The sequence below is a fragment of the Urocampus carinirostris genome, chromosome 20, assembly GCF_059441175.1.
Source record: "Urocampus carinirostris isolate Australia breed hairy pipefish chromosome 20, RoL_Ucar_1.0, whole genome shotgun sequence".
In the NCBI taxonomy this organism is placed as follows: Eukaryota; Metazoa; Chordata; class Actinopteri; order Syngnathiformes; family Syngnathidae; genus Urocampus; species Urocampus carinirostris.
The window spans coordinates 22,020,491-22,040,954 of record NC_142368.1 but is presented as its reverse complement, the minus strand read 5'-3'; the positions used below and the strand labels follow the sequence as shown (position 1 = coordinate 22,040,954).

The following is a 20,464-nucleotide window of genomic DNA, read 5'->3' as shown; positions in this document are numbered from 1 at the left end:
AATAATACTCCTAAGCAAGATAAGGACTTTTCTGCCAAAACGGACTAATTTTATTCCTGGTTACGCTATGAGGAGGATGATAATGGATTGGACCTTCAGAAGGCATTACAACTGTGACGTGACAGCAAACCATGAAGAATATATGAAAAAATCTGAAGTGATAACTGCTTTGTATTAACAATTAACTGTGATGATTAAAACTGCATGAATATATAGACTAATATTTCCACAATACTATTTTGTATAATTTACAATATTGTGAACTGAAAAATCTAAAGCGATAACTGCTTTGTATTACCAATTAACTGTAATGATTAAAACTGAATGAAAATATAGATGATGATGATGATACTAGATGGTCTGCATTTATATAGCACTTTTCAAGTCAATGAAGACCTCCCAAAGCGCTTTACAATGTGCTTCACACTTTTTCCCTTTTTACACACTAACTAACCGATAGCAGCGTCAGCCATGCAAAGCAACTACCTGCTATCAGGGGCATTAGGGATTCAGTGTCTTGCCCAAGGACACTTCGACATGAGACACGGGGGAGTTGGGAATCGAACCTGCGACCTCTTGATCCCAAGACAAGCCCCTTACCTCCTAAATTAGTTCAGCAATATTATTTTGTATAATGTACAATATTGTTGTGAACTGAAAAATGATTTGTATTACCAATAAACCGTGATGATTAAAACGGAATGAATGTATAGATTTATATTATATATTTGTCGCCAATTTTCAATTTCAACCTCGATAACACTAAATTTTGGGGACCCATAGATCTCTGTTGGGACCCATAGATTTTTGAGCATGCGAGTCCCCAGGACCCATCACTTTTCAGAGGTAAAATGAACACTGTTAAAGGCATACCATATATTACTTGCACATTGCATCAAAGCGGCGCTGCCACGAGCGGCTGCCTTTTCCAGCAGCTGCCCTGTTGTTTTATTGTTTGCTCCTATCTTCGGTTTTTTCTTCCCGTTTTGACAACTACACTATGGATTACTACTATCCTATGGACATGGGTTTTAACGCACAAGAAATGCGTGCCCTTAAGAATTCTCGTGCCGGCGTGATGAAGGGGCCCATCGTGGGGAAAAGCCGGAGCTAGCGAAGCGGCTAGCGGCGTTATAAGTCTTCGGTACCATCCGTAATCATGGTAAATGCGAACTCACGACCAAATACGATCATCGAGTGCTTTTGGAAAACATCGAAGCGCATCATCGAGTGCTTTTGGAAAACATCGAAGCGCACAGGGAGCGCAGTTGCTGTGTTTTTGCAGAAACGTGGCTCACGTTTAGCATTCCGGACGCTAACGTGTAGCCACCCGGAGCTACCCGGAGCAATCCGGCTTCAACGCTGCTAAACAGAGACACGAAAGCCGGGGGGAATCGGAGAGAAGGCGGACGGACTTGCTAACACGAGGTGGTGTATCCCTGGATTTTCGCAAAGAAAAGTTATCCATCTGCCGCAGGGATGTCGAATTTTTGGACTGGCCTGACGTCATCCACTTCGCTACAAGCACCCCACGGGCATCATGTTCATCTGTTAATAAACAACAGGGTAGACTGCTGGAAGTGTGAATTTCCCTACGGGGATGAATAAAGTATCTATCTATCTATCTATCTATCTATCTATCTATCATTGGGAAAGTTAATCATATTTAAAGATTTACCTCCCCAACACCCCCAAAAACATTTTTGACGACATTTTAAAAAGTGTGTTTGCATACTGTTTAGTATTTGTCGATTAAAATAAATTTATACAGTACATTAAATTTGATTTTTTTTTTTGTATGATAAGTGCAATTGCAATATTGTCAGAACCCGAACAGACGGTGGAACCAAACCGGTAATGTTTTCACACCAAGCTTTATTTTACGGAAGTGGGGCAGTCATGCGCAGGGACACAAACGCCAGCGATTCGGAGATCGCTGGGCAGAAGAAGTGACGCAGAGAAGTCAGGCGTGGGAAAACAGGAAGCCAGGGGTAGACGAGCAGGAAACTGGACAGGACCGGACAGACGGGGTCGATACCGGATACCGGACAGGATGGGACTGATACCGGATGCAGGATACCGGACAGGACGGGACCGACAGCGGATGCAGGATACACGAGCACGATACCGGACAGGACGGGACTGACACCAGATACAGGATGCACCAGCAAGATACCAGACAGGACGGACAGACAGGATCGACACCGGATACCGGACAGGACGGGACGGGACAGACGGGGCTGATACGGGATACTGGATACACGAACAGGATACCGAATAGAGTCAAAATGCTTGCCTTGCAAGTGCAGAGGTTCGTTAACGGACGGACCAGGAGTGAATGAGAGTACTGAGTTTGTCTCATTTATTGCGTTTTCCTGGGTCAAAAGAAGTAATTTCATTTGTGCTGTATGTTGTGCATATAGCATAAAGTAATAGGAGTTAGAGCTCCTTTCAACTTCTACAAAGACACCCAGATGTTTTTTTAATGTTGTATTTTTTAATGACTGATTATTTTCAATCTGTGAGCATCAAAAGGATAGTTTTGTAGCAAATGTTGAAGCTAAGGAAGATTTCCAACTGTATTGTCTTGAACAATGCGTCCGTGACTACTATTTTAGGTAGGTAGAATAACATCAGGATGAGTGTTTCCTCAAATATTCTCTGGTTGATAAATGGCAGTCGTCATATACAGCTACAGTGGGTTGTTTGTTGTGGCAAATGTCTTTGGGCAGCATCCAGTAGACGAATTTCTAACTGTAGGTGATTGTTGCTGGTTTTTCACTTGTGAATCTTTCAGCAATGTCTCTGGGAATAGATTCAATCTTTTGGGAGGCTTGATATGGCCTGCGGGACATATTACTTTTGACACAGTGGTTTAATCGCCAAGTCAGGTTAAGCTTTAATCACACACGGTCAACCTCAGTGAATGGGCGGAGGAAGAGATACCAAAGTTACTGCTCCATCACGTTTGTCTTGGATTCAACTTCTTTGCACATACACAAAGAGGTAAGTATTAGTTTCAGGAGCGAGCAGCAGCAAGTCAACTGCAGGAGAGAGAGTGGGAAAGGTGAGAGGAGAGAGAGTGGGAAAGGTGAGATGGCACAACATTCATTTGGACAAGTAACTTAAAATTAGTTTTACCTGGTTATATCAGTATCAGAAATTATTTTCCCCCCATTTTATTATGAATATTTTGTTTGTTTGTTTGTTTGTACATGATTCAATTGTTTGTTTGTTTGTACATGATTCAAATTGAATCTTTTCTTCCGGCGCCGTCACGAATGGCAGCCACTCCAGCAGCTCCCGTGTTATTTTCGATTGTTCTCGATTGTTCTCAGCTCAGGGATGCTGCTGGAAATGTGAATTTCCCTTCGGGGATGAACAAAGTATCTATCTATCTATCTATCTATCTAAATAGGAGGAGAGCCAATCAGGCAACAAGCAGTAGCTGGCGCCAAACAAGGTACGGTAAGGGCAATGGGCAATCGTGACAAAAATGATTTCTAAAAAAAAAAAAAAAAAAAAAAAAAAGGAAAATTAGAGAAGACGGGAGTGATCCAGATCTGTAAATATTGCTGGAACCTTCATATAATTGTACATTTGGTTTCATTATCACTGCTGCAAAATGAGCAGATGTTATCTTTAATTTGAAATGTATACTATACATATTATATATTTTTTTAACACGTGTTACTTAAACTTTTAGGGCTAGAGCTGAGGTAGTTTTAAATACGTGTTTCTCAGTTAATTTATCACGGAGTGAATTCTATGTTTGTTTTGTTTCACAGCAAATGAGATTTCTATGAAGTTATTCAACGATCTGTCCAGAATGGATATCACCGGTAAAAGAAGTGGAGGTGTGGGGGGCTTTATTTGTTGATATTTCAGGATTTTAGCTGTTATAGAGATAAAGTGCTCATCAATAAATTGCGTCTGTGAAAAAAAAACATCGTACAACAACTTGTAATGTTAGGCACGAGGTATATTTATAGTTAAAAGTTTGAAATCTAGTCCATTGGATCCGCTGAAATTGCCACCACCGTTCCAAAAATTAAACATAAATAGGATACATTTTGGTCACCACTGGTGTAAAAGGCGAAACTTGATAGTGAGCCCTGAAAGAAAATTGATTTTAATTTTTCCAAAATAAACTACATCCGGTGATTTGTCGAGTTTCTGTTGATTTAGTCTAAGTTGTGTGCTGTTCTTTCTACGAATCAATATATAATAGATCGTATATAGATCGTATGTGTGCATTTGTGGACAATATATAAATAGTTCATCCCTTAATGAGAGAAAATAACGAGTTTTAATTTTACTTTGAAAGTAATAACGGAAGCATGCGGTTTATTTTCGCTAACTTCAGCATAGGCGTCATAGTGTGGTTTTAGTTTGATCAGTGGCGTCTTCTCTCTCGTTTACTAGAACACACTTTGCCGTTTTTTCCGTTTTGTTTATTTTTCGTTGGAATCTACTTTCAAACTATATTGTCGTTTATTTTTTGATGTCACCCGTCGTATCTGTAATGTGGGATTAAAATGGTTATCATCAAGGTTTACGTTGCCTCGTCAAGTGGATCTTTGGCGGTGAGTGATTCATTATTTGGATTTCAAACGTTCCGTAAATTATTGATTAACTAAATGCATTGTGTTGTCATTCGATCATTTACAAAGGAAATTGACAAGCTTTAAATGTCTGGCATCACTTCATAGGGAAAGTACAGAATGGCCCGTTCGAGTTTGGCTTTGCGCGCCTCAGTAAATTAATCATTTGGGTCAAGTGATGCCGCAGCGAATATTTTGAGGGAATGGCTTTGACGCGACTTTGGGAAAATAATAACATTTACGAAGAACCTGGTCATAAGAATAAAGATATTCCGCAATCAAACTGTGTTTAGAATCATGGCAATCTCTGGGTGGGCGGAATCATACATGGGGAGCACAAATATTAGGTATTTAATTGTGCCTTGTAGGGATTCTAGTTGAAGTTGCTTGGTATACATTCTTTTAAATTAATTAAAGTTCCCCGGAGAGTGCAAAATAGGCGTTATTATAATCAAATAGAATAATATATATAATTTAATGTATTAACTTATTTTTGCAGAATATTATACATTATTGGTAATATACTGAACAAATGGACCCCCGCAAAACATCTTTTTTTCTTGGTTTTTCTTCTTTTATATTTTCACCAAGCTTTGTACTTTTTATCGCTTTGTTCTTCTGTCGCTAGGTATGAATGAGCGAGCAGATTGTCTGTCCCTGTGTGCCCTGCGACTGGCTGGCAACCAGTTCAGGGTGTCCTTTTTTTTCTTTATTATTATTTTGTTTCTTTTTTCCCCACCAATTTCCTTCTTTATTTTTTTCATTTTCCTTATTTTTGACCTGCTTGTATCTTTTTTTTTCTTTTACATATTTATTCTTGCTTTCTTCTTTTTTCTCATCTTCTCCATTTTTATTTTATTTTATTTCCTCTTTTGTTATTTGGTTTTCATTTTTCAGACTGCATTCACGACTCCATCCGTTTTTTTGGGGGGGTCGGCACTGCCCAAACTCAGATATGCCCCCCCCCCACACCAGTAACGCTCCTGATAGCAAAAATATAAGTGTTAAAATACAATACGTCAGCTCCTGAGTGCTTTGGCTGCAATTTCATTTTTGCAGAAATATAAAATAATTATTTTAAAGTTCTGACACAACAAGCAAAATATAGAGAGGCTTGTGTGGCTACTTTAGAGTGCCTCATAGTTAAGATATGCATCTAAGTGTACAACAACAAATTATTTAGTAGTGAACCAATCGAATATCCATCAAATATCAAAATAATTGCCAACTACTGCGATACAATTGAATAACTGGTTGGATACCGTCATAAATTTCTGCTTCTTAATAATACGTATTTGCCAATTTTATTCTTTTCACAATAGAAAACCTATTTTTTTCTAGTAAATCAAAATCGAACATTTCGCAGGGGAGTTATTTTTTTTTACCAATTACTGACTGTTTTGTTTTTTTTTGGGGGGGGGGGGGCTCCTTAAAATATATTTTTCTTAGGTGGATGCTTTCTGCCTTACTCCAGCACTTTTACTTACTTTTACGTACTTTTTACTGGTACAATAGAATTTGAAAAAACAATAACCAAATTATCATGTTTTTTTACAATGATATTTTAGATAAATCTGTTTTGAAATCGATGCCTTGAATTGAAAACATTCTCAGGTGATCTGATTGAAAAAATATGGACGGATTAATTGCGTGTGTATTGTATAGCACCTCCTAGTTGCAAGATTATATTCATTAAATCAACAATATTGATTTGAAAATTAGAAAAAAATACATGAAGCATCATATAAACATGCAATTTTAAAATACCGTATTTTCCGCACTATAAGGCGCTCCTAAAAGCCTTTATTTTTTTCAAAAGCTGACCATGCGCCTTATAATACAGTGCGCCTTATTTATGGATCAATATTAATTCGCAAAGTCTTGCAACTAACTTGCAGCCCCGACTAGATTTTCCCCCGAACGCCAAGTAGTCCGCGGTGTATGCTGGGATTTATTTACCGGCGTTTCATTGGCTAACCAATGTGTCAATCATCATTTGAATGGATCACTATTGGCTAAAGTTATTCGGAGGTCAAGGGGAGGATCCTTTTTATCATTTACAGGCTGGCATTGGCTTGAACGGCAAAACAAAGCCTGCAATTGGCCAAAAAAGACGTGTCAGTCATCAGTTGAATCGATCACTATTGGCTAAAGTTATTCGGAGGTCAAGGGGCGGATCCTTTGTATCATTTACAGGCTGGCATTGGCTTGAACGGCAAAACAAAGCCTGCAATTGGCCAAAAAAGACGTGTCAGTCATCAGTTGAATCGATCACTATTGGCTAGAGTTATTCGGAGGTCAAGGAGCGGATTCTTTTTATCTTTTACAGGCTGGCATTGGCTTGAACGGCAAAACAAAGCCTGCAATTGGCCGAAAAAGATGAATGCGTATAGCACGTGGCTGACGGCATACAGAAAGCATTTTTTTACTATTTTATATTTGTAAATATTTTATTCTCCTGGATTTACTAAACTCACGGATATAAGAGGACCACGGCTGCACATTATTATGAACACAACGACTTCTGTGAGCTACTCCGGCTATATATATTATCTCTGTATCTTGTTTCAGACTGAACTCGATGTTTCTGTGATAAGCGATGCAGATAATGGATGGAATGGAGTGTCTATTTTTAAATTAAACTCAATTCCAAGTGTTTATTGTCATATATACAGTAAAGTTGCGAGCGAAAAAGAAAATAGAAACTAAGGAATGGTTGGCATTTCTTGAATCCCAAGACTTTAACCTTCCGAATGATATTTGGAACGATGCATTTGAGTGACATCGTACGGACACCGCATCCGCACGTGTTCTCGACACGTATTTGCGTCTTTGCAGGCTTTGGGAATGTTAAGGGGGTAATAAGTTGGACTCAAATATCTGACTGTTTTGTCGACTTTCCAATTGTAGCGCCTTATAATCCGGTGCGTCTTATGTATGTCAAAAATAGGACCAAAAATTATTTTTCCGGGGTGCGCCCTATAACCCGGTGCGCCTTATAGTGCGGAAAATACGGTACTCTGTCATATTGAGTCTTCGTAGTTTGTGTCCATCCATTATCTGCACTGCTCATCCTCAGTAGGGTCGCGGGGGTGCTGGAGCCCACACCAGCTAGCTTCGGGCAGTGGGCAGGGGACACCCTGAACTGGTTGCCAGCCAGTCGCAGGGCACACAGGGACAGACAATTTGCTCGCTCATTCATACCTAGGGACAATTTTGGCCGGCCAATTAACCTGACGTGCATGTTTTTGGAATGTGGGAGGAAACCGGAGTGCCCGGAGGAAACCCATGCAAGCACATGCAAACTCCACACAGGAAGGTTGGTAGCTGGATTTGAACCCATGACCTCAGAACTGTGCCGCACACGCGCTAACCACCGTGCTGCCCTAGTTTGTGTCTTTTTTGTTCTTTTTAGGACCCGTTTTCAGTTGCAATACAGAATACAGTAGATGGTCAAAAAAATACACACTACCACTTTATATTTTTAATCATTGTTGCAGATGTGGAATTTTTTTCTACATGATGTGTTATTTGATTTTTAAAATCACACCAATTTTTCAAATGTGCAAGCTAGACTCATAACAACTGCCTTGTAAATTAACCAATGTTTTTTTTTTCTTTTGGATTTTTGCATTTGTCCTCAGGAGTCCTCTTTTATTCCCGTTTTTCCGGTAACGAAAGGATTAATCCAAGATAATCTCCTCATTCAGAGTCCAAACAATACATTTGTACCCAGTGTGAGGCATTTGTGTATATTTTAAGACCTGTATTTCACCAACAAGTGTTGAATTTGGCAACCCAAAATGATCGCACGTCCGTCACACTCACACACGCGGAATAGTTACCCATCAGACACACTTGGCCACACCACTATTGAGCGTGCACCCAAATGTAGCCGGGTCGCGCTTGTTTGGGTGCGCAAGCGTACAAAAGAGGCATTGTGACACCCGCACACCCATTATTCGAGATATCTTTTATCTTCATTGAGAAGAATGCAAAGCAGAATGGAGTCGAGCTGCAATGACCAAATCATAGTTTTATAGGATTAGCAGTGGTGGGCCACGAGATCCTGCAAGGCCTTCGATGCTGGCCTAAAAAGATATAAAGTAATGTTAATTTTATTTTCTCCAACAATACATAATAAATAATTCCAAATTGGCTGACAGTGTTATTTCATAGCTTCGCCTTGGTTGCGCTGCCTTCAAAAGTTTGCTTTCATATTCAAGCATTTAATCAATACCATTTCAGCCATCATTTGTTTCTAGGGACCGAAATCTTCCTGGATGTCTTTATAAAAAATCCTGGAGGCCATGTCCTGTAACATCAATCTTCCAGAAAGCTGTTGGTTTAGCCAATCAGATTCCAAGCAAACCGTTTGCAAGTGGGAAAAGGGTTTGTCCGCCACTTTCATCCTAGAATTACGATCTTAAGCCTAAACCCGAACTGGCCGGAATTTCAGATTGGCTATGTTTTTGTCGGGCCAAGCTTCTCTCTCTCTCTCTCTCTCTCTTGCTTTTTTTTTTTCTTTTTACTATCCACCCATCATTGTTCTTCTTTGTCTCTTTTTATAAAGTTTTGTTTAACTTTAATTTTGTTAAAAAAAAACAGGCTTTAGTCTGCATTGCTGGCTGCCCGAGCGGTCCGTGCGCGTGGGTATTGGCGTCTGGCGCCATCAGACCTAGAGAACCAGGCACGCAGTAGGGGCCAGGGTCGGCCAAACTCACATCTTTGCCCGAGTTCTCACAAATAAAATAGGAAATTTATCTTCCAAAAGCTGGCTCATAGAACCGGTTGTCTGGGAACAACACATCACAAATTCAGACTCGAGCTGAAGGACTAGGTGTGAAATCCACGTCTCCCCACTTAGATCTAAGATGTAACAATGAGTAATCAAGACTTGGATAAGAGTGTAAAAAGCTCGCCGTATATCTCCCGGTAGGTGAAAAAGCAACAGCAAGCGGTGGTGGGCTTCCTGGAGGCCAACAGCATTCGATTTCAGCAAGTGGACATCACCATGCTGGAGGAACAGCGACAGTGGATGTACCGCCACATCCCGGGCGATAAGCAGCCCGACAAAGGCAACCCCCTTCCCCCGCAGATCTTTAACGGCGACAGCTACTGTGGGGTACGATGGAAACAGAAGCCATTATCATTTCACTAAACTTTCCCAGAAATGACGAAGGAAATTAGACCCATATTGTTTGCAAGGAAGGATGAATACAGCTTAAGCTATTTTTCCCTCGGTTATGCAAATTTGATTTAATGTGATATTTTTTCTGTAACATTTTCCTTTGTGCATTTTCAACAAATACAATAAATTCATCTGTGAATTATTACACTTTAATCCAGAAACCTTTGAATTTTGCATATTTTAGGCAACTGGTTTAAATGAAATAAAATTAAAATGTATTTGTGTAGCACTTTTCAGACGAGAGTGAATACCCCAAAAATAAATAACAAGAAGCATTCGTATTGAAATAATTTTAGAGTAGTCGGATTAATACTATGTTCAGAAATCTATTGATTTTTAGATGTAATTTGAAATGTTTTTTTTTTTTATATATATTCATTATGACGAAAAAAAAAAATACTTGTGATATATATCTCATGTTATGCCGGCTTTTCATTTTGTTTATCTTCAATGGATATACAGTTTCTATCATGTACTATTTTACTTTTATTATGTTTTTAACTTTTTTTAAAATCATATTTTTACATTTATTATAATATTATGTATATAATATTTAAGTTAGAAAGATAATCTGGTATGGCATATGGCAGACCATTTTGCTTTTTTTATTTTTTATTTTAATATTATCCATGTATTTATTTTTTCGCCATTGTTTAAATGTTATTTTTATTTTTAAACGTTTTTTTAATTTTAATTTTAATGAATTTTGTATTTGATTACGTTATATTATGTTTTTTTTTTTTTAGCTCAGGAGGTAGAGCGATCGTTTTAGGATTGAGGGATCCCAGTTCGAATCCCGGCTTGTCCGTGTTACATGCCGAAGTGTCCTTGGGTAAGACACTGATACCCCTATACCCCCAATAAGCAGGTTAGCGCCTTACATGGCTGCAAAGATCACGGCCGCTATTGGGAAATGTGAAGCACAATGTAAAGCGCTTTGGGAAGTCATTGACTTGAAAAGCGCTATATAAATGCAGATCATTTCATTTTCATTACAATTCCAGCAGTCTTCCTTGTTGTTTATTAAACGATTAACATGAATACATGAATAAATGTATCCTGAATAAATATAAAAGACATTTAATGTGTCAAGCTAAATTGCAAAATATCTTTTTTCTCGAGATGGCATCCTTTGTTATTGAACAACTCCATTACAATATTTGATTTAATTCAATGAATCAGCAATTCCTATTATGTACATGCAAGATATGATAAAAGGGCTTTGAAGAGATTATAATATGTCCCCGCCTGCCTTTCTATGGACATGAACGAATGTAATGCTTCCCGAGGGACGCGACGGAATAAAGTAGGTCATGGTGGTTAGCGACTAAGGAGCTAGCTACCTTTTGCCGCCCATTGTGAGTTGACATTCCGTCATCCATCGAAACTGCAAGCCACCTCTGTAATCCCGCCGTAATCCCTCCACGGATTACACAGCGTCACTCTCACCAGCAAGGGTAATCCATCGCTGCATGTTTGTTGAATTGGTTGCAGATTGGTCATGTGAACAAGCAACAAGCAGCAAGGGGTGGGGGAAAGAAATGGGATGAGGTCCAAGTGTTCAAAAGGAAAATGACACACCTTTTTTGTTACGACAGGACTATGAAGATTTCTTCCAGTCTAAAGAAAACAACACTGTCTTTGCATTCCTGGGCCTCACTTCTCAAGCCTCTGTTGAAGTAAGCAGTATCAATTATAATTTATAATCATTAGACCGTGCTTCAATTTTTCAGTACATTTGATAGGTTTTACTTAAAGAACATGAGTTTTTTTAACATGAAAGGGTATTTGATGTACTAATGGTATTGGTATGTCTTATCTGTATCTATTACTAAAGCTTTAGATATTGGAATTAAAAAATGCAGAATATTTCCAATTCAACAGTTTCATACTCCATAAACTAACACAGAGGTGGGAAAAACTTCTGATTTTGCGGGCAGCGTTGGGTTAAAAGAATTTGGCAGAAGAAAAGAACACTATGGATTTGATTCTTTTTTTTTGTAACCACCAATAAAGTCTGCGATCCGATACCTCGACAATACATGTTGCTGCTATTTCAAAATGACGCACCTCATTTTGGCCTTTTTTTTCGTTAACATTCCATGGGGTTGGCTGGGTTGGATCCCTTGATTACTAGGCTTATAGGGGCACCATTTAATGTGGTGTGTCTTGGGCAAGTACAGCCTGGTGGCGAGCATCCATTTCCAGGCCAACAAAGGTTTCCAGCCGGTCTCGAACCGGGGACCTTTCGCGTGTTAGTCAAATGTGCTAACCACCGCACTACGGAAAAATAGTTAATGACAAAACAAAATGAGATTACGTATTTGTTTGTATACAGTGTATTTTAGGGACCGAAATCTTCCTGGATGACTTCATAAATAATCCTGAGGCCATGTCCTGTAACATCAGTCTTCCAGAAAGCAGCTAGTCTAGCAAATCAGATTCCAGGCAAACCGTTTGCAAGCGGTATAATTGTTTGTCCGCCACTTTCATCCTAGAATTACAATCTTAAGCCCATTTCTATGCACATTTTACACGAGAGTTTATGGCAGTATATCACCATATTTGTGCAGATTGATCTGTTGAAAAAGATTACTTATCACAATTGCAAAACAATGGATGCAACGGGAATTGAACCCGGGTCATGGTGGTGAGAGCGGCACATCCGAATCACTAGACCACTAGTGATATAGATGAAATATGCAAAGGTATTCGATATTATATCATAACACCCTTTTTATTTATGGTACCAGAGTCAAATGTTAGGGAATGGAGATAACAGAAGGTCGTCCTGAAAGATATGAAGTAATCGCATAAAAGCACGACGGAAGGAAACAACTCTTTGGTGTATTTGATGATGAATCCGACTGACTTTTAAAGTTTCATGTTGGTATTGTGTTCATAGTTTGCGATATCGATAAATGATTTTAATCAGGGCCGCGCGTATTTAACGTTTGGCACTTACAATACTTGGTCTAAGCTAAAAAACAAAAACATTTTTATATAACATTGGATTGATCCCTCTTTAAAGCACTGAATTTGATAATACCGAGAGCTTAGAAGTGTTTTTTTTAACCATGATTATATTTTTGGTTTTTCTTTTCAGCAGGCTGAAGCCTGAAGGACGGTGCTGAGAAGAACGGCGCAAACTATTTTGTGTGTCTTCTTACCGTGGATGCCAAGTGTGGGACTCCTTCAAAAATGTTTTCTGCACATTGGGGACATTTTGAACCCCAAAAGGAGCAATAACAATCATAGAATAGTTTGGTGACCCAACATACTTACCAGGGGTTCCTGAAAAAGCAGCCTCATGTTGTGCTCTAGCACCCTCCGGTGTTTTTGTTGCAAAATGCAGTTTAATTTCAAGCAGGAATGTTTTGGTGCTTTTCTTTTTGTTCGTGAACTACATGGACTTGATATTTTACCCCTCTAAATTGAGTTTCCTAATGTTTTATGTCATAAGGGCAAATACAGTCTCATTTATTACTATTTTTACCCTCAAATATTGGTTTCATCTTATACGGGTTGCTTAATCAACTTATCCTCTAGATTGTGCTACCAAGTCAGATGCTTTTATCTTTATAAGAAAGTTACCAATATCTATGTGAATTTAGTTCTTTTTCTTTTTTATGTGAGCCTAATGTGGTTTTCTTCCGAAATGTGCATACAAATAATCTGTGCTTCTTTCCATGTAATGTGCCATAATGTGAAACTTATATTACTGTGAATTTTCTGACTTTTCAGACCTGATGTCATCAATGCAAAATAAAGTTTATATATTAATATTCTCTTACACTAATTGCTGAGTGGGACAATCCCAGCCATCCTCTGTTCTGGTTCTTACAATATGTGGTGCAGTGTAACCCAAAACGAGTACTAGAAAGCACAAGGAAAAATACAAACTACATAGATTGAGACCAACACACACTATTTTTCTTATTTTTTTCCCCAGCCTTTTTGAGATTTTTGGATAGCCGTGGCTTCAAATTGGTGGACAATTATTAGCTCCCAGCTCATACTAAAATCAAGTTTCTAGACCTACAAATATTTTATATTAAAAAAAAACCTATAAAGATAGTCCATGTATTCTTGCTTATTATGTAAACCAACATTGTTTTTCATAGTTTTCTTTACCACGACGAGGCGCTTAAAAATATACACTGTCCCTTTAAGAAAAGTATTGCAGTGACTGCAGCACAACTTTAGCAATCCCTGGCTTACACCTTTACTTTGGAGTTAGTGTGGCACAGTGCCCTATTGTCCCGGTGCACTTGTCATTTCCCGTCAAAACGCGCCCCTGCAATCATTTACCTGCCGATCAATAGAGTAAATATTCAAATGGAGATGAAAAGGAAAGGGGAACTTGACCGAGTGGTGTGCGGGGAGGTCTGTGTCATGTGAGGTGCAGTCAGATTTACAAATACATGAACCTACATCTTATTTATCACTTGATTGGCAGAGCAAGAAAGCCATATTTAAACTGGAGCATAGAAAAAAACGGTGGTATTTTATTATTGAAGTCTATGATGGTAGATTATGCAAAAAGATTCATGCAACAAGAAAAAAAATACTAGTCTGCTTTACTTGCAGTCAGGTGGCTAATAGTATCACTATTTCTATTTTGGGGGCTGGGGTGTGCACAAATTTTGAATTCTTGGTCTCACCATCACCCTCTGCCATGAGGCAAGAGAGTGGCACGCCTCACTTTGCACCTGCTCAGCCTAGTAAAACTTTCCATAATAATTGTTATAATTATATTCATTGTTTAATGTGAAAGTTCTGCAATTTTCAAAAAAGAAATCCCAAATCTGTAAAGTTAAGTGATAAAAATCTTTAATATATTTCCAAGATGACAGGCGAGGCATAGCCTCCCCCGACTGCACATTACTAATCAGAATTACAGTAATAAACTGGATCTTTTGATCCATCTTGACAATAGCTATTTTAATCTATATTAATCAACAAACCTCTCTGTTGCCCTCTGGCATGAGTCTAGAATAATACGTGCCTCACTCAGCATCTGCAAACGCACAGCACAATAATACGTGGCATACTAATTGTTAAATAATATCAATAATATTGTAAAGTGGGCTTAAACTACTTCCGCAAAAGTGTATATTTCTAAACCAGATGGTATCACGTTTCTGTTTCAAATATTGGTACCGCCCAAAGGGGCGTTTCTTTCTTTCTCTGTCTTTGTTCTACTTAAATAAAAACAGTTTGGTGGGGGAAGGGCCCCCCAGAGTTAAGGAGCGCTGCCTGGAGACGGACGATAAGTTCCTCCTCTTTTGACAAGCCCCGACCCACTGGTCGGTAGCCGGGACTAGGAGAGCAAGACGTGGTCGGGGTCAGAAACGAGTCGTAAGCCGGGATGGAGAGTAGACGTGGTCGGGATCAAAATAGGTCGTAGCGGGTGACAAGCAGGAGCAAAAAACGGACCGGCATGAGTCAGGGTTGAAAAAGGCTTGCCTAGCATACATGGAGATTCGCAGACGGACTGACAACAGGGGATTTACAGGACTGGGTTCTAATAGTGACAGGGAGCCAATCAGAACCCGCGGAGGTTGGCGCCAAATGAGTGGACACAGGTGATTCACATCGGTAATCATGACTTCTTACCCCGAATAAGAATCATTAGTCTCTGCCATGAGGCAAGAGAATTGTTTGCCTTACTCTGCATCTACAGACGCTCAACACATTTTACGTTACATATGGATTGTATTCCTAATATTCATAGTTCAATGTGAAAATACAGCAATTTAGAAAAAAAACAAATCCAAAGATTGTGAAATCAAGTTAAGACACATTTATTTGTAAAGCTCTTAATCACATGTGTCAAAGGACTGCACAGGTTACAGTTACACCAGCTCCTGATCTTATCATAAATGAAATGAGGAAGAACGTTATCCCTGAATAAATATAACTATTTTTTATTTTATATGTCTATGATGACAGGCACAGCCTCACCTGAGTGCACATCACTGACTTGACCCCATTTCAATTGGACAAAGTAAAAAAAAAGAACATTTGTTTATGGGGAAAAAAAATCACAAAAACATAAAATAATTTGAATTTTATGTAGTAAAATTTTTGCTCCTTTTGTAAAAAAAAATAGAAAGGTATTTTTTACCCTGGTATTAATAAATAAACTATAATGGGAATGCAAATAAGGCGTTTTCCATCTTCTGACAAACGACTGTCACTTAATAATTGATCCAAATGTCAACAATCCTGCGCGGCCCGAGTCCATCCAAACCGTTATTTGGAGTTTTTATACATGTTTACGAGTGACTGCTCACAGGTATGTTTTTTTTCTTCTCTTTTTAGAAATTGTAAAAATCAAGCGTAAAAATTTCTGCCTGAATTGTGGCAGGGTGGTGAGGTGACCGCGTTAAAGACAAATTATGATCTTCATCCCTTGCACAAATCTTTATCTGTTTATAGGTAAGTATTTGTCTTTTTCGTTCCAATAAGACTTAGAAGGTGTTAAATATCATATTTTTAAATGAAACAACAATTTCCATTGTTGAGGAAAACTGTCTATTCGTGAAGTTGTAATTACGAGTACAAAAATGAACTACATTAACTCAAGAAATGTACAAAAAGAACAAAAATGCCGGAATCAACGCTTTAACAAATTAAGCTGTTAGATGTATTTAGATATAATAGAGAAGATCTAAAATTTTTTTTAAAAAGCATTCTCAATGCAACCCCTTTAATGTGATGTTTTGTTGAATTCTATTAGCAGAAAATGCAATTTAAAGGAGACACCAGTTGAGTGGGATTTTTTTTTTAAAATCTTGAATTTTTGGAAAAACAATCGTAGAAAATAAAAAACAAGACATCTATTTGTGTCAAGGGAACACAATCTGAAGTGAGTAGTCTGTTTATTATCATGTGAAAATATCGGATGTCATTTTACAAGTACTGTATGGTAACAGTTGGCACGGCAGATGGGTGTTTAGCGCGCAGCCCCACGGTGCAGAGGTTCAGAGTTCAAGTCCAGCTACCACAACCTCCCGTGTGGAGTTTGCATCTTCTCCCCACGCCTGCGTGGGTTTCCTCCGGGCACTCAGGTTAATTGGCTGGTTTAAACTGTCCCTCGGTGTGAATGAGCGAGTGAATGGTTGTCTGTCTCTGTGTGTCCTGCGACTGGCTGGTAACCAGTTCAGGGTGGCCCCTGCCCAATGCCCGAAGACAGTTTTGATGGGCTCCAGTCAAGATGATAACATTGAAAATTATGAATGATATCAATTATATCTCTGAGTTTGTCGTTCATTTTTTCATCAGGATTCACACATCTTTTCATCTTAACAGGTCAGTATTTGCCCTAAACACAAACAGATCACCTATTTATCGTGAGTTAATTGGTTAAGTTTAATAATGTGGAATGACACCGATCTGATTTGTTTTTTTTGTGGTTAAAACATGTATGTAACCCTTTTTCGCTGCACCGGCCACCTGCACCCTTTAAAGGTCTGTTTTGTGTTCTGGGTTGATGTTGGTAATGTAGAGAAAACGGGCACGGAGATCAAAATGTGACATTCTCCTTTACTTTCCTTTTGAAACCAAAAGTAACAGCCCTTATATTTTGGACAAATAATAATCAGCTAAAAATAAAACACCTAACGTTCTAAACCCCACAACAGACAGTGTCAACAATGTTTAACAGCATTAAATTCTTAACATAAATCTGATACAGAGCATGTTAAAACAATGTTTTATATACATAGACAACAAATGAAGACGTCCTCACCTTTTGAAACCAAAAGAAACACTGAGTAAAAATGGTGCCACAAACAGACCAAGGTTAAATATGGGATTTTGACAAGGACAAAATAAAACCACCTGTTTGAATTGGAAAATAACTCTAAAACAATAGACAGTGAAACATTCTTATATTTTCTTTATAAACTTCAGCATTCCCAATTTACTTGTTTTCATCAAATGTTTTTCTGTTTTATTCAAATCGACTAAACCCAATATCGGATAATGCAAACTGTCGGGCTAGGCATCTAGCTAGTTCTCTATCTAGGCAGCTAGCTATGTACAGTAGTTCAATATTTGGCATTCTTCTCCTTTTTCAATGCCAGATAAAAATCTTGTTAGCTACCTCATAAAATAATAGTCTGGGCTACTAGCAAGGGCGTCAGGATTTGTGATTAAAACAAAATAAAACAGACACTTACGAAAATAGATATTTGTCAAATTGTTAACCGTGTACAGCCAGCTAGTTTTAGATATGTCTGACTTGTCCTGTAGCCAGCTATGTATTTCACTGTCTAACATTCTTACCCCAATAAGTGCAAGCTAAACAGCGCGCTAGCCAGGTTACTAAAAACACACTTCCTCATATAATAAAAAGCTAGGCTTAAATAAAATCAACACTAAACGAATCAATCTATGTTTTTATTAAATGACATTGGCTTCTGAAGACGAACATTGATTTGAATTCATTGTTTTTATAACCAACCCTAATTTAATTTCCTTTGTAGAAAATAAAAATATTTATCCGTCAAACTGCTCCTAGCGACTAGGCTACTGCCTAGTTTCCTAAAATTTGTGACCACTAACCCCATTAAAATGAAATAAAAGGTAGCTTCTACTAGCAATATAGCTAGCTATCTAGCTCATTAATTATGTAGTTCACTATCAGTCTACCCCCCCATAAAATACTAAGCTTTTTACAAAACACAGAGCTCGCTTGCTAGCTTGCGGTAGCAATCTTCAGACTCCTATTTAAAGCCGTAGAGTGTAATATTTGACCAATAGATGGCCCTGTTGTCTAATGCGGACGAAAACCAGTGCCTCAGAAAGCAACAAAATGGCAGACAAACATGGCGGTGACTAAAGTAGGGATTCCACTAACAGAAATAAACATTTCTTGACCTATAATTTTTTTCCCAAGAAAATTAACAATTGTATGATAGTTCATGTATTTTTGCCATGTCTTCAGATACATGTTTTTTTTTTACCAAATGAAAGTTGTTAGAAGGCACTAATTATTACATACTGTCCATTTAGAAAAACGTTGTACCAAGTCTTTAGTTAGTTTTTTAATCTTTCCCTCCCTCCCGTCTAAATAGAATTAAAACTTGGGCTTTGAGCTTACTAGCCCACTTTCTTGCTTATTTGCCATTTAGTGGTCTTAACAAAGTCGATCCCTTCCCAAAATAAAAAAGATAATAAGATAAAATCTACAGAACCTATGTATTACTATAAGTATTATTTTGTATTATGTATTATTCTAGTTCACTAGCTAATTCGCTATTTGACACTCTTAAAAAAGCCAATCCTTTCCCCAAATTACATTGAAAGAAACTAAAAGAGTCATCTTTTGTGTCAAAAGAAATGTAATATAAATTGAATCCTCAGAATGCACAAGATACATGGTGAGGCTAGCGGGCCACTTTTTGTCACGCTGTTCCGGCTTCAAGCTTGACAGCTAACTAGCCCACCAGCTAGCTAATTTGTTATCTCGCACTCTTAAAAAGGTGAAAACTTCTTGAAATCACATAAAAAACTCAAAACTTTTGTTTGCTCCTCTGAATCCTCAAAATGCAATAATGACACAGTGAGGTTTAGCAGACCACTTATCACACTGTTTTGGCTTCTAGCTTGATAGCTAACTCGCTCCCTGCCTAGATATTTTGGTCTAACAAAGTCAATAAAACAAAAAACTTTTATGTATTACCATGATTGTAAAATCCTTAAAAACAGCTCCTTCAAATCACCAGAATGTTAGAGCGGCACGGTGAGGCTAGTGGGCCACTTGTGGTCACGCTGTTACAGTTTTGTAGCTTGATAGCTAACTAGCCCACGAGCCAGCTCTTAACAAAATCAATACCCTTTTAAAATCGAATAAAAAGACTTTTACCGTAAATTCCGGACTATAAGCCGCTACTTTTTTCCCAAACCTTCAACCCTGCGGCTTATTCAGTGATGCGGCCAATTTATCTAATTGGCTTCTGCGCTGTTCGGGCTGACAGAGGGACAAAAGTCAGTGGGAAGCGCAAAGGAGGGGGACTGGCTATCTACGTGAACACGAGGTGGTGTAACCCCGGGCATGTAAAAACAAAGCTTTCTATTCTATCTGCTGCCGTGATGTCGAACTTTTGGCTGTAAGTCTTCGTCCCTATTACATGCCCAGAGAGTTCGGACACGCCATTGCTGTCATTGTTTACATCCCACCGCGCGCTGATGCGGATGTAGCGTGTGACGTCATCCACTCCGCGGTGGCAAAACTTCAAACGCAACACCCGGAGGCTGCAATGTTAATCTCTGGGGACTTCAACCACGTGACTCTTGATAAGATACTGCCCTCTTTCGTCCAGTATGTGAACTGCAAGACCAGGGGAAATAGGACTATTGACCTTCTTTATGCGAATATCAAAAATGCGTACAGTGCTAAACCACTGCCTGCCCTTGGAAAAGGAGACCACAACCTCATTCTGCTTAAACCACAGTACAAACCAAAAGTGAGGAGGCTACCAACAACCACACGCTCTTTTAGAAAATGGTCCACCGAGGCAGAGCAGGCTCTGAGAGACTGCTTTGGATGTACAGACTGGGATGTCCCGCTAGGGTCCAGCAGTGGGGACATTGAGGAGATGGCAAACTGCACTACTGACTACATTAAGTTCTGCATGGACAATGTTGTTCCTATAAA

General features: G+C 38.7%; 2 protein-coding genes across 3 annotated transcripts in view; both read left to right on the top strand.

The window, feature by feature from the left end:
- Positions 1 to 4,356: 4,356 nt before the first annotated feature.
- On the top strand, positions 4,357 to 13,578 carry sh3bgrl2 (SH3 domain binding glutamate-rich protein like 2). Of its 2 annotated transcripts, none has more exons than XM_088325368.1 (4): positions 4,357 to 4,586; positions 9,544 to 9,729; positions 11,394 to 11,474; positions 12,905 to 13,578. In XM_088325368.1, exons 1-4 carry the CDS (start codon positions 4,539 to 4,541, stop codon positions 12,914 to 12,916), a joined length of 327 nt encoding a protein of 108 aa, XP_088181494.1. In that variant the 5' UTR covers positions 4,357 to 4,538; the 3' UTR covers positions 12,917 to 13,578. The 2 variants fall into 2 exon arrangements, with proteins under 2 accessions (XP_088181494.1, XP_088181493.1); XM_088325367.1 differs by having other exon boundaries at positions 4,359 to 4,586; positions 12,902 to 13,578.
- A 2,456-nt stretch (positions 13,579 to 16,034) lies between these two features.
- Positions 16,035 to 20,464, top strand: part of LOC148346593 (scavenger receptor cysteine-rich type 1 protein M130-like) — a 44,522-nt gene continuing 40,092 nt past the window's right edge. Inside the window, exons 1-3 of the mRNA XM_088324673.1 lie at positions 16,035 to 16,096; positions 16,169 to 16,239; positions 17,086 to 17,112. Coding sequence (XP_088180799.1) covers positions 16,200 to 16,239; positions 17,086 to 17,112 — 67 coding nt within the window. The 5' untranslated portion in view covers positions 16,035 to 16,096; positions 16,169 to 16,199. The remainder of the gene's footprint in view (positions 16,097 to 16,168; positions 16,240 to 17,085; positions 17,113 to 20,464) is intronic.

Bases quoted from the DNA above. Each gene is read 5' to 3' on its own strand.
- sh3bgrl2 (XM_088325367.1), top strand. From the start codon at position 4,539: ATGGTTATCATCAAGGTTTACGTTGCCTCGTCAAGTGGATCTTTGGCG. The intron at 4,587-9,543 runs GTGAGTGATTCA...ATCTCCCGGTAG, and splicing joins CGTCAAGTGGATCTTTGGCG to GTGAAAAAGCAACAGCAAGC. The intron at 9,730-11,393 runs GTACGATGGAAA...TTGTTACGACAG, and splicing joins ACGGCGACAGCTACTGTGGG to GACTATGAAGATTTCTTCCA.